This window comes from Patiria miniata, unplaced genomic scaffold (genome assembly GCF_015706575.1).
Source record: "Patiria miniata isolate m_02_andy unplaced genomic scaffold, ASM1570657v1 HiC_scaffold_24, whole genome shotgun sequence".
NCBI lineage: Eukaryota > Metazoa > Echinodermata > Asteroidea > Valvatida > Asterinidae > Patiria > Patiria miniata.
Genome location: NW_024037063.1, coordinates 3,308,556 through 3,322,450, shown reverse-complemented (window position 1 = coordinate 3,322,450; position 13,895 = coordinate 3,308,556). Strand labels below are relative to the sequence as shown.

Here is a 13,895-nt window from a genome sequence, read left to right as displayed (position 1 = left end):
CTGGTCACTCACAGTCCCTCGGGGAGCATAGACGTGCCCTAGTGGTCGACCTCATTGCATACTAATAAACGGTCGTGAATATTTTCGCGACTAGTCGTGAATATAATTTTTGCGACTAGCAAAAATATTCACGACCGTCTATGTCCCTCCAAAGCTACCATATCATGTGGTATTTTTAGATTTCAAAATTTTCACTAATGTGAATGTCGTTGACTTCCGGTTCATATCTGCTCATAATGATGTCTGGTGTCCTCGGTGCTATTATTTGTTTATAAAGTAAGAGGCCTTTGAAGGGCGTTCTCCTAGACTTTAACATTCAGAATATATTTGTTGAATTATATACGGTCAACTTTGGATGTGACATACACATTTGAAAAAAAGGTCATCATTTGTCAAATGTGCTTTGAAACATACACTATGCTGGTTTAAATTTGTCTAGATTGCAGGCAGAACGTGTGTGCCCTTCTGCTACATAGCTCGTCACACAAAAACCAAAGCCATGAAATAGCAAAAAAGACAGGAAATTTGCTGAATAATGCATACTCCATTTCATCGTGTAAAAGCGGACTGCCGATTTAAATATTTATCAGAAAAACAACGAGTGTTTGCATAGAGTTAATGTTTAACGGCACGCTTCTTTGGCATGTAGCCGTCGCCGGACATATAAAGCGGAATCGTCCAGCAATATTGTCACTCGGGTTTTTGGCTGCATGCACTCCGTACACTATCGTTCGTGATTTCCTATAGGTTCCATTATGCCATCCTATAAAGTGGTTTACTTCAACAGTCGCGGCAGGGCGGAACCAATCCGTCTGATGCTCGCTCATGTCGGCCAGAAGTTCGAAGACGTCCGCTACACTCACGAGGAATGGCCCCAACATAAAGCAGGTAAGACTAAAATTCGGCGGACATAATAAAATACCATGCACTGAGACTGGAACAACGCTCGCGCAGGTGGTACGCGTTCTTTTGGTGAAGGCGCACGTGCACTTTGGCAACCCTATTGGTCGAAGGGGCATTGAGTGCGCGCGTACCACCTGCGCACGAGCTTGGCTCCATCGCCACGAAATGATATTTAGGGACTCCAAATTCTAATTCGGGCTGCGCAGAAAGTAAGTAACATAACGCTAACAAGTCTTAAGATTTGAGTGAGAACTCCAACTTCCTATCTGCTTTATTGACATTGCACTTTAGGCCCAAGCCCCTCGAAAGCGTCTAGGCCATGGTTCGTGGACCGCAAACTGCCACAATAATTTATTTGGGGCTGTAAATCAATACCGTAATTTGCTATATAAAAAAGAACCTTTGATAGTAAAATCGTGTGTAAACAATATTGACTTCGCAGATAAATGCAATGTACACTGAACTTGAATGGCGTGATCCTTGCCAGGCACTAGTGAATGGGTCAACAGTGTTATTTTGCACAATAGCCCAACCCCTTCCCACCTAGAGCTGAAATTGAAACTTGTTTTAGGTATCTTATATACTACCCTCAAGTCAACCTCTAACGAATAAAGATTATAGATTAAAGAACGACTTCTTTTTAAGCTCTGGCAGGAGCTTCTACATGTCACTTAGTGGTCGGTTGGTCTGTCCCCTGAAAAATTGACCAAAATAATCTTTCCATAACAAAAAAGTTTCCCATGAAATATACCCATTTTTCAAAATAACCAAACAAACTAAATATATACAATTCGTAAAGATGTTTACGAAAAGTTTGTTAATGGAGGCAAAAAAATGTCCAGGAATGTTACAGTCACGTGGTATTTATCACAAATTGCTATAAATCTAGGTATAAAATCTAAGTATGGTGTTCAATATGTGCCATCGGCGTCGCATTTTTGGGCGTCGCATTTATAAGTTCTGGCAGGGATCATTTTGATCGATTTCATGCATGACTTCAGAGCTTATTGTGCACTCACACTTGTTCTTCTGTATGATATTTTCATTGTATTCCATGACTGCCCACCATTTTGTTACCAAGGTTCGTTTGTTCGATAACTTTCCTCCAGTTAAGGTATCTGACTGTTAGGACACAACAAAACCACAACAAAATGCTCCCGTGTCCACACATGGATTGAAAAGTTAAACCGTGTTTATTCTCCTCACTTGAATCAGGGGCTCCGTTGCAGCAGCTGCCCTACCTGGAGGTAGACGGTAAAGCCATGCCACAGAGCCGGGCCGTTCTTGGGTTTCTGGCCAGGGAGTATGGTAAGTAATGTAAGGACCCCACTTCTAGAACCTGCAATATTAAGACCCGTTAAGAAGGCTGCGGATCTTGTTGCTAGGTGCGCAGCCTGCGTGCGCAAATAAGTGTTGTCGGTCTCTTGCTGCCGGTCGCCATGTTGCATGCTGCGACGTGATTGGCATTTCGCCGGCCTTTCGTCACACTTTTGAAATGGCGGTGGATCATCATTTCACCCTCCAATGTATTTGCATATTAATGGGAGACATTACATGTATGTAGATGCTGTTGGGAAGCCAACAGAGATGGGATCCATCTCCTGAACGCTCAGGATTTTTTTTTGTAAATTCGAATTAAATTTGTGAAGAGTTAACTAAAGGTAATAGCTTCGGAATTTTTACTAATTTTGTTTTAGAGTTATTCAATCAGGAAATAATATTGTCTTGTTTGAATTGTAAGTCACTCTTTTGGAATCGAATTATATCTTTGTGATTCATGTGAGCTCCTAGGTACTGGTTAATTCTATCTTCAGTTTAATTAGTGTTTCGTCCAAGTACATGATCCAACTTAAGTGTAAGATGGACCTATGCATACACACAGTGGCAACACTGCACATGCAGAAGTGGGATCCTTACACTTTTTGGTATAAATATAGACTAGTCATTTCAAACCATTGGTAGCACCAATTAAGCATAGACTACGAGATTGTTTTATACAAAACTATAAATTTCTCATCTGGAAGCCTTCTTTTTTCACTGTATGCAGGCCTGAATGGTGCTAACAATGAGGAGACAACCAAAATCGACATCATCATTGCCATTATGGAGGATCTGACAGAACCACTGGCCAAGATATTTTTCCAGGAAAAGGACCCAGCCAAGCAGGTACAAGAATTGTTTTCTTGTTAACTTTAATAGTAAATAAGCAATTACTGTTCATAGCCCACAGCCCCTACATAAGAAAATGGCACTAGCAGGCCTCTTTCGGGAAAGACACTCAAAAGGTTATTTTCTAAATCGAAACAATTTTTTTTTTGAGGTCGTGACCTTTTTGGAATATTTCGTGCATCTTTCATTTTTTTTTAACTCATGAATTTGAAACTCATGAAGTAAAAATACAAACTCAGACTTTTTATGTAACGGATGACAACATAATCAGAGGTCAGACATAACTTTGGCAATGTCGTTGTGTTCCCCTTTTTCCAGAAAGAGCTTTTCGCCGTGTACCAAGCTGAAACTGTTCCGAAGTTCTTGGGACCCCTTGAGCACATGCTGAAGGAAAACAAAGGCGGGGATGGCTACTTCATCGGGTCAAAGGTAAAGACAACAACCCAAATAAACAAAGCCATCAATGTCATCAATGCAATCCAAGCTCCTTTCCCCCAAAAAATCAATTTATTTACATTTTTAATATAAAACCCACCAGTCATCTTTCTACCTATCTCACTGACTCACTAAAAAAATATTGTCTCTTGTGAATTAGACTTGAATAAGTATCGCCTTGGCCCAAGAATTTGAAATTGCTGGCCTCAGAGGTCCAGCCTACAATCCAATTGGTATTAATACCTCAATGACAGACTCACTGACTCAAGACTGTCATTTGGGTATGAGACTTGCATAAGCATCACATTGGTCCAAAATCTGACTCAGATGACTCGCTAGACGCCTTAGACAACATTAGTAGTCAGGGATCTGCTTTACATAGTTTTGCGGTTACGTAGCCTGGTTATGTGTATACATGTTCATGCTTATACATTTCAGATCTCGAGTGCCGACATCTACTTCTTTGCCTGCGCCGAATTTTTCAAGGAGGAACAGGGCATCTTAAAGAAATACCCAAAGCTCACTGCTCTGAAGGAACGCATCGCCAAAGACCAAAAGATCGCTACTTATCTGGCCAAGCGTCCGAAGACTGAATGGTAACCGCCGCTTGAAGAGCAGATGTTGAGGGCCATGTAGAAAGTTTGGTTTTAGAAGTGATCTTATGTCAAAAAGTAGCTTCAAACTAAAAAAAAAATACTATGAGCTTAAAACTCAAATAAACAAGTTTTCGATAACTGTTTTGTCTCGGCAAATCAACATTTATTGTACTTCACGGTTTACAACGGCAGACTGTAAAATATAAAATGTGAAATCATGATTTTTTTTAACCCAATTTTACACTTTTTATGTTTGAATCTATCCATTTATTTTTAAGATATCCTTCTTTTGATTCCTATGTATTAATAAACTATGTTTTTGTTTCGTTTTGAAAGAAAACTTCCAATTCAATTTGACAAATGACACAAAAGCTTGCCAATAAACATATGATTGAGAGACAATACGCCATCTGAACTTGAAACCCGTTTGTGCATTTTACTCTCTTTTTTTAATTATAAAACAAAATGAGTACGTTGGAATGCTGCTGCAATATATACACGAAAACTGTTATTTGTTTGTTTTGAGTTAGATGATAATTGGTTTTGCATAATTGTCTGTTCCTGAAGTAAAGTATTTTATTTCATTTCCTTTTATTGCCCTGCTGACTATCAACGAGTAGTCTAAGGTATGAAGAGTCAAAAATAAATTACAGGTGAACAAAACTTCTTTTGTTTCATTATTATTGCGTGACATTCTTTGGCGTATTATTGATTGGACATCACAAAAAGGTCGATGGATCCATAAGACAAAGGCATGCCTGTCGCCAAGGGGCCCGGTGGGGGCCGGGCCCCCAACGGCAAAAGCAATACATTATGCTTTTTTGTATTTTTTTTTTATGGTAGTGCCCCCCCCCCTAGTTGGTACCGTACTATGGCCCCCTGATGCTCAGGGCTGGCGACGGGCCTGGACAAAGGTATAGCAGACTGAACATGAGTATGGCCTATGTGTACTGAGTTTAGCTGCAAAGAATTGATATTAAATTGGTACGACTTCAGGAAGGAGACGCTGGAGGCGTCTGACCTTCTAAGCTAGGTCACGGTGTTTCTAAAGGCAGCGTACAAAAACCTATGAATGGCTTCACTGATCGAACGACGGCAACCTTCAACAGTGCTCGGCAGTCGGCAGTAATTCAAGGTGGTTATACTCGAGGTCTTGCCCGTATGTGAGTTACAATAGTTTAGTTCGTCTCTGCCGTCGTAAAGCACAGCTCGAAGATGCCTTGTTACAAAGTGGTACACTTCAACGGCCGTGGGTATGCCGAGCCGACCCGTATGCTGCTCGCTCTCGTTGGCCAAGAGTTTGAGGATGTTCGACACTCGACTGCGGATTGGCCCAAGCTCAAAGCCGGTATGTTTTGTAAGATATGAGGTACAAACTGTACGTACATGTTCACCATATTGTTATAAACATATGCCTGTATATACATGTACTATGACTGACCTCGGATGACCTGGCTCTGTGTTTGATGCATGCGCATGTACAGCATCACGGAAATCAGGTCATGAGTTATGTCTCGAGTAAAAACCCCTACATGGGAATAGAAGTTTCAATGAAGTTATATGATTTGAGGCAAAATTGCGTTAGTTTTATGTGCACAAATTACACAATTAATGGGTATAAGGCCCAGAAACACTCGCTCGTACCCAAAGACGCTGGTGAAGGCTTTTTAGTTGAGTTATCACTTTGAACTGAACCGGGGGGGGGGGTCAACGCTTCCGCCTACTCACTACACGTGGAATATGCACGTCCAATTATTGATAATCACGATAAGCTACCCATAATTCTTTGCAACGCATGCGTTTGAATTCCCTCCTAAAATTCATGGTGTAATATAGCGGCCACCAGTAGCCTAACTGAATAGGGCACTGGAGACCGTGGCGGCTAGCCTATAATTCAGTTAGCTAAATCTGGCTGCAAGCTACTGGGTAGTGCAAAAAGAAGGAAACCAACTTTTGACAGCAATTTCACCTACTTGTTGAGCATATTCCAAAAATTCCACTTTAATAGTATTAAAATATTGATCTATAAACATAATTGACGAAAAAATGATTGCAAATGCATATTTTGTCTCTATGATAGGCCTATGTTAGTTGAATCATTCAAGTGCCAAACCTGTTTGCCACGGACTTATTCCATCCGCTTGACTGAGCTCCGGAGCTCGATTTGAAGACAAAAAACACTACACTAGACTTGCACGTGGACAACAGTGATTTTGGTGACATGTATTTAAATTAGCATGATAACACTATTCTTGCGAATTTTTGAAGATTTTTTTCACCACGTATAGTTGAAGAGCTATACTACACAACATTATTTAAAAATTCCAGTCAAAAGTGGGTTTCCGCACTATTTGTGCATCACTAAATTGCTTGTTTACTCATGCTCTTCTCCTCCAATAGTGGAGGGGTGGCAAAGGTGGTCCCTGATGATATGGGCCTTAGGCCTAACTATAGCAGCAGACAATATTATTTTCCAAAGGGCTTATACTTTTTCATATTTACTAAAATGGGTGCATAGGAAAGGTCAAGGAAGCTAATAAGAGGACTAGTGCACACAAACTTTTTCTAGAATCTTTACAATTTTTGACTACTTTTATTTTCTAAAACGGCTCTCCCGGACAGATGTTCCTTTGCAGCAGTTGCCTTACATGGAGGTCGACGGGAAAATCATTCCCCAGAGCCGGGCCATGCATGGCTTCGTGGCCAGAGAATTCGGTAAGTTTCCGTTCAGATGTTGTCATTATTTTATCTTTAAAATATTTCTTTTGCAATAAATATTGAATATGGAGCATGGGCTTCGGTTAAAGATGAAGAGCATAGCTGCTAGACTGTCGTACATAATGCATCAGATTTAATGGGACTCTGGATTTATTAGGATCTTTCTTCTTTTTTAAAATTATTTTGGAAATGTTGTGCTTTTGTCTTTATTACCCAGGTCTAAACGGCGCAAACAACGAGGAGACGACACAAATCGACGTGGTCCTCTCCACCCTCGAAGACATTCGAGTCCCACTCGGCAGAATTTTGTACTACGAAAAAGAACTTGACGAAATCCAAAAGGTATATGAATAACTCATTTTAAAGAAGACATGTCACATTAACAAGTTTGATCGAATATTTAAGCACAACTCTACCGTATTTGAAAGCCGAGTTGTCCAACTCAATAGCAAAGAATGTGTGTAGAAATATGTCGATGGACAATTAAATTCACTAAACTATTAGCGTATATTTACTCACCAATTAAAAGAACACGTTTCCATGGTAACCTTTGAGTTTTCCGTTTGGGTGTTTGCACGTATCAGTTTCAATGTTTAACTACACCCATTGGACTTTGTATATCCGGTTGTGACATAATTGACCTATCGCCGTTTGGTTAACATGGCTGATTATTTTTTGATTCACATTTTTTTAAAAGGGGTATCATATTTTGCAGCGTAAAATAAGTAAAATGTATATGATACTTGTATAATCATTCCTGCCATCATCGTGACTGGCTAAGAATGAGACTAAAAATCACATTTAAAGATTTTAAATTGGAATCTTTTCAATCTTTTTTAAGCCTTGTACATCACTCATGCACAGATACAGAGAGAAACGTCGAATGCAAACCATGTAAGACCTACAATAAATCAACTGTTTTTTTTTCTCTCTCTCCAGAAAGAAAAGCTGAAAGAGTTTTATGAAAAGACGGCCCCCAAATACATGGCGGGACTTGAAAAGATGCTCACAGATAACAATGGTGGTCATGGCTTCTTCGTGGGTTCAAAGGTGAAATTGGATAAATGGCGCCCTCTGGTGATATCTTTGAAAAAAATAATATATTTTAGATTTCGAGACTGAAAATACACAACGTAGGTTTTCATGGGACTTTTGCTTTGACCTCTAACAACACGAAAGCATCCCTACTTATGTACAATTTATCGCTAATGTACTTCTCCATGCAGATTTCTCGTGCCGACATCTTCTTTTACGTCGTCATGGAAACGGTCGAAGAGGACGAGCTGAAGAAGTACCCTAAGCTGTCGGCACTGATGAAACGCGTTGCCGAAGCCCCGAAGATCGCTGCTTACTTAGCAAAGCGTCCGCAGACGCCATGGTGAACCTTGTGGGACAAGCGGCTGAAGTCTAAGAATGAATGGCAGTAACTTGGCATGACGGCCAAACTGAGAAAAAACCCTATCGAAAATACTATCCATAGGCCTAAATACCTCAGACACTGGACCTAGTCTGGTTCCCAGACCATAAGAATCTGACTATTCCTGATGAATCTTAGGTCCGGAAGCATCCGGTAATACATTGTATTACAATTCATGTCACGTGACTAAAACGGGAGGAATTCCTCCTTTTTCCGAAAATTTCCAAACAGGACAACAAATTTGCATTCACTGTGTTATTTTTGTTTTATATACTTTTAAAAAAATGGACTTTAGAAGCCTTATTGGTTTTCCCACAAAGCAGGGTTTTAAATTAAGTTCCGGGAATGTTTGCTCAATCACACTTTTCCCCTTAAATACAAAATAATAATAAACTGAGGTTATTAACCGTCTACATTTTGTGTGTGATAACAATTTTTTTTTTTGAGAAAGATTTTAATACATGTATATGTACATGTATCTCGAAAAAGTATCGAGATTGAAATTGCGGGTTGTTAAATAAATAATTTCCGAAAAGCATTTTAAGGTGCTTAATATTTAGGACCGTACATAGTCTGTCAAGCCATCCAACCCTCTTGCATAGGCCCTAATACTATATTCAAGGTCAACTTCACCGTCATTTTAAGATTAAAAAAAAATCTTTTCACATCGCATGAAATTTACAAGTCACACTGGGTCTGAATAAAGCTAGATCCATACTTACTTATAGACCTTTTCACCAGAAAATGATAATTTATGCAACTGAGGATAATGTATGCAATATGAGGGCCGGCCGTGAGGCGGCAACGAAACTGGGTCCATCATGTACGGGGGTCCAAACATTCGGGTCATTTTCTCTCCATTTGTCCAGGATTTTTGGCTGTTTTGTCTTTAGAGAAGCCTCTACAATCGTCATAAGTAATACTGTTTATCATGGTTTTTACGCACAAAGGAAACGTTTTTAGGCCTTAAAAAATGTTTTCGGATCCGTGCGTTCGATGCCGAGGGAAATATGCAGGACTCCTTTCCGTGGAACAAAATATTCCTGTTTGATTCGGGGTACCATCCATCAAATTTTGGGCCGAATCGCTGTCTGAATCATATCAAGGGCGAAAGCACGCACAAGTACACTGCCGTGCTCCACATCCCTTGTGCCGGCGGGCGCGGCGCAGCTAGCCCTTGTAATTCATCCCCTGATTCGGCCCAAAATTTTTACCCCGAATCACACAGGGTTTTTTATCACTCATGCGGAAAGGAGCCCTGACATTTACCCTTGATATCCTGCGCACGGGACGACAAAATGTATTCAAGTTTTATTTTGTGCATCAAAAAGAAAAAAATTATGCTGGATAGTATAACTTAAGACGATTTTAGAGGCTATTCTCAAGCAAAAAGCGAGAAATCCTGGACAAATTGAGAGATAATGACCCGAATGTTTGGACCTCTGTACATTTTCAACGGGCCCACCTACGTACGCTTCCGCCTCACGGCCTTCATTTGCATATATTATCATTTTCGGGTGAAAAGTCTATTGCCGAGTATTATAACAGCAATGACGGGGCAGAAAATGAAAGGTCAGCTGATGACCTAAAGATTGCCGTCATACAAAATTGGGCCTACTGTGCACATATTGCATATGCTATAATAGCTAGCCATTGCTGAAAGAACCGACGTGCACATTAGGGGCCGCCTTCAAACACCGGAACACAGAGCGCACGGTTATAGCATCATTGCCCGCTTATTTGTGTGGAGTCCATTGCCTGCAGCCTAGCCTACTATTCGACCTGCAATTCCAAGATGCCTTCCTACAAGGTGATTTACTTCATTCAACGGCCGTGGGTACGCCGAGACCACGCGCATGATGCTGGCTCATGTCGGCCAGGAGTTTGAAGATGTACGGTACACTCGCGAGGAATGGCTTGAGCACAAACCGAGTAAGTTAATTCTGTCTGGAGCCTGTGTATAGCCTAGGGACCTACAACTTATCATACAAGCATGCAGTGAAATGCTAGCTGTGCAATATTGTGTATGGATTAATTAGGCTCTTACTTTGTAGCGTTCATAATCGAAGGGGCAATTTTCATTCAAAAATATGACTGGGGTTGTTGTGAGGGTTGGGAATTTTTTTCCTCCATGATTTAACCAAGATTACATGGCTCACATAGACCAACACTCAGCTCGGGCAAGAAAAGACTTGCTAGCCACCTGCCTATAACCGTTAATTGATCATCCAGTCTCTTTCCCCCATGTATTTTATACGTGAAAATAAGGCTTATTTTGTGTCTACGTACATGTACATGCGGCAGTCATATGCATGGATTATGGTGGCCCTGAAGGGACACCACAGTCGTGATTTTTATCTACGACAAGTCGACACCACCTATTCTAAACAAAAATAATAATAATACAAAATCACGACGTGCAGGAGTGATGACGTCGTTTCGGTGATATAGGCCTACGAATTTGATTTTTTTTTTTTAAAGAAAACAACAGTGGTTCGAAAGAGTGTACAAGTTAAGTAAGATTGGATCATGGTTATATACGTGATTTAAGTCTGAGATATGACTTTTGGTGATGAGTCTGAGTTGACTTCCCGTCACAACCCTTTCACCTTTAACCTTTCATCCTCTCCCAGGGGCGTTTTTATTTTAGTAGGGTTTTCAGTTGAAAAAAAATATTATTTCAGACGCACATTTCCGGGTTTCATTCATTAGTTCATATTAATAAATACCTTGGAGAGTTGATGGTTTCTGATTGGTCGAGACTCGATCACGTGGCCGGGCATTAACGGTGATATAAAGACCGGCTTCAAAGAACAAGCGAATAAATGGCCCCTGAACCAGCATTGATCCAGCCCCATGGAAGGCAATGATTGTCCAAATTTACAACAGTCATACCAGCCTCGACTCCAGGGGCGCGTGCTCGTTCCTTACACTAACCCCTGGCTGTGATGATGACGTAAATGACGCTGAATGGCTATTCACAGCGTACTGCGCGCGCATTTCGAAGATTGCACGCCGGGCGCGCCCATAATGCGCTCGCGTGCTTTGCACGTAACGTCACCTTCGAAACAAAAATTATGATTCAACAGTCGCGATGCCTGTACGATATGGATTATGTCAGCCGCGTTTTTTCGCTAAAAAAAACCCTGTATCTGTGGTTGTAAAGGCACGAAAGGGATACTTACATTTAATACAAATCTTTGCTAATTAACACAACGTCCAAACGTTGTGTTTGAAAGGATTGATTCTTCAAAATCACAACTTTTAACATTTTAAAGATGGCGTCGGCACGTAAAACGGATAAACTGCAGCCCTAATTATAATGTGCCGTATTTTGGCACATTTAAATTACACAATTCCAGGGGTTACGATCGCGCAAGGCATGATGTGAAACAACATGGCGCTGCAAGATCGTACCCACGGGGTACAAGGTTGCAGTCATACGGTAGCTTGTAACAATACAGCACTGCACATGCGCTCAACCACCTTCGCGTGAGACTGACGCGCGCGTACGCAACACAGTTGCTATGGTGCGCGCGCGTAAGGAAGTTTTGAAACGACGACGACAGCGGCAGTGCACTATACTGAGGATGTTACGACGAAAGCGAAGATCTACGATTTATTTTCTGTAAATACTTCGCCCATCGACATATTTATCTTTCCTAGCCAATTTTGTAATTCTGGACACAAAGAATGTGTAAACGAAATTTCAGCTTCCTCCATAAGGTAAATATATGAAAACATTGTTGTAATTTGTTTGGCTACGGCAGCAGAAGTCGTACGCGTACGTACGCAATGAAGACGTTGCAATATTGTCCAGCGCAGCCTGGGCCCGGCTGTGGTGTATATAACAACGCTTATTGAAGAGACAGGGTACCACGCATAAGCTAAAATATGGCCCATGAACATGAACACAAAAAAGTCTGGAAATATCGCCGGAAAAAAAGTCACAAAATTGGAGCATTTTAACTGTTTATTTCGTTAAAAAGGTATTTATTAATGGGAATAACAGTGTGAGGATCTTGTCTTCACTGCGTGATAATGACCGGGTTTGGGGGTGACCGCTGTTAATGGACCGAGACGCAGTGAAGACCGGACCCTCACACTATTATTCCCTTAGTACTGTATGGCGGCGTCTTTAAATCCAACTTCATTTTCTACATTCTCTCTCGACAGATGTGCCTTTGCAGCAGCTGCCTAACCTGGAAGTCGACGGGAAGATCATTCTCCAGAGCCGGGCCATGCATGGCTTTGTGGCCAGAGAGTTCGGTGAGTTTTCGTACAGGTTGTTTGGCCTATTAATTAAATTTGCGGAAGGGTGTTTCAGAAGATACATTTGAAGTTCATTAATTGTCATCACTGCGTGTACTCGGTGCACGAAAAAAATACAGGTAGGAATATGGGAACATGTAAGCTTATGTGATGGTTGGCGATAGAGTATAGCAGTCGTTCTAGTGAAACGTTGCTTCTAAACTATGTTCAACTTGACTGGTCATGTAAACTGTTGCCATCATCAATGCGTCGTACCCACAATGCATCAGAGCATCAGAGGTAAGCCTCGTTCAAGGAGTCTAAATTGCACATGGCACTCAACATTCTCAATTTCGTGAAACTTGTCTTTGTACGTCGTGTAGGCTTGAATGGTGCGAACAACGAGGAAACAACTAAGATCGACGTGATCTTGGCAACGCTTGAAGATCTTAGAACGCCACACAGCAGGATTCGGCATAGTGAGGAGGGCGAAGAGAAGAAGGTGAAATAAGGCAAATCATTTCTTTGTTTCAGATAAAAATGTAAGCTATTTCCGAAATACCCCGATGAATTATCTCCGTCAACATTACTTCAATCTTTTCTTTGTTTTCTTAGAAAGAAAAGATGGCTGAATATTATGCGCAGACTGCTCCCAAGTTTTTAACGGGGCTTGAGAAGATGCTGGCAGCCAACAATGGTGGTGACGGATTCTTCGTCGGCTCAAAGGTATTACACCTAGACATGCATGGCGCGCGGTTTTTATTTAGTCGCCGTTGTCGTTCGAGATGACAAAATATTTCACTCGAGAAAAAACGGTTTTTGAGTACTAGAAATAGGTAGGCCCCTACTTATAGTTAAATTTGATCATTCACAGTAGCTCATCATTGTATTTGTCTTATTTGATGATCAGTGTGTATTAAATATTTAAACTTAATTTGACAACTGAAAAAATAGTAGTTGGCGTTTCAATAGCGCCCTCACTCGAACCTGAGTGGGGCAGAAAGGCTTCGTAATAAAGTCACGAGCCCGATGTTTCAAAGAAAACATTTACACATCATTTCCTTCCATTGGAGTTTGATCAAAAAAATGATGTCCAAGGATTATTCTCCACCAGATTTCTCGTGCCGACATCTTCTTTTACGTCGTCATGGATTACCTTGCCGAGGATGAAGTCGAGAAGTACCCTAAGCTTGTTGCTCTCAGGGAGCGCGTCGCCAAGGACGCCAATATCGCTGCTTGGCTGGCCAAACGCCCGCAGACGCCGTGGTAGAAAAGATGCTCCAGAGTACAGCAAGCTTGAAAGATTTGACAACTGATAATTATAGATCGATAGATACATTTGTAAAAATCACCACATTACACAATTGTCATGTTTGTTTGGTCCACTTGATATTATAGACACTGCC

At 41.0% G+C, this 13,895-nt stretch overlaps 2 protein-coding genes and 1 pseudogene across 3 annotated transcripts; all 3 read left to right on the top strand.

Moving 5' to 3' along the window:
- The first annotated feature begins 651 nt into the window (after positions 1 to 651).
- Positions 652 to 4,294, top strand: LOC119731958 (S-crystallin SL11-like). Its single transcript, XM_038205282.1, has 5 exons — positions 652 to 888; positions 2,119 to 2,211; positions 2,951 to 3,069; positions 3,391 to 3,501; positions 3,946 to 4,294. Exons 1-5 carry the CDS (start codon positions 756 to 758, stop codon positions 4,105 to 4,107), a joined length of 618 nt encoding a protein of 205 aa, XP_038061210.1. The 5' UTR covers positions 652 to 755; the 3' UTR covers positions 4,108 to 4,294.
- Positions 4,295 to 5,097: 803 nt separating this feature from the next.
- LOC119731959 (glutathione S-transferase-like) lies at positions 5,098 to 8,651 on the top strand. Of its 2 annotated transcripts, XM_038205283.1 has the most exons (5): positions 5,110 to 5,451; positions 6,726 to 6,818; positions 7,039 to 7,163; positions 7,761 to 7,871; positions 8,048 to 8,651. In XM_038205283.1, exons 1-5 carry the CDS (start codon positions 5,319 to 5,321, stop codon positions 8,201 to 8,203), a joined length of 618 nt encoding a protein of 205 aa, XP_038061211.1. In that variant the 5' UTR covers positions 5,110 to 5,318; the 3' UTR covers positions 8,204 to 8,651. The 2 variants fall into 2 exon arrangements, with proteins under 2 accessions (XP_038061212.1, XP_038061211.1); XM_038205284.1 differs by lacking the exon at positions 7,761 to 7,871 and having other exon boundaries at positions 5,098 to 5,451.
- Positions 8,652 to 9,853: 1,202 nt separating this feature from the next.
- LOC119731956 lies at positions 9,854 to 13,895 on the top strand (annotated as a pseudogene).

Excerpts from the sequence above, each read along its gene's own strand:
- LOC119731958 (XM_038205282.1), top strand. The coding sequence starts at position 756 with ATGCCATCCTATAAAGTGGTTTACTTCAACAGTCGCGGCAGGGCGGAA. Across the intron at positions 2,212-2,950 it reads GTTTCTGGCCAGGGAGTATG|GCCTGAATGGTGCTAACAAT; the intron begins GTAAGTAATGTA and ends CACTGTATGCAG. Across the intron at positions 3,502-3,945 it reads GCTACTTCATCGGGTCAAAG|ATCTCGAGTGCCGACATCTA; the intron begins GTAAAGACAACA and ends TATACATTTCAG.
- LOC119731959 (XM_038205283.1), top strand. The coding sequence starts at position 5,319 with ATGCCTTGTTACAAAGTGGTACACTTCAACGGCCGTGGGTATGCCGAG. Across the intron at positions 6,819-7,038 it reads CTTCGTGGCCAGAGAATTCG|GTCTAAACGGCGCAAACAAC; the intron begins GTAAGTTTCCGT and ends TTTATTACCCAG. Across the intron at positions 7,164-7,760 it reads AACTTGACGAAATCCAAAAG|AAAGAAAAGCTGAAAGAGTT; the intron begins GTATATGAATAA and ends CTCTCTCTCCAG.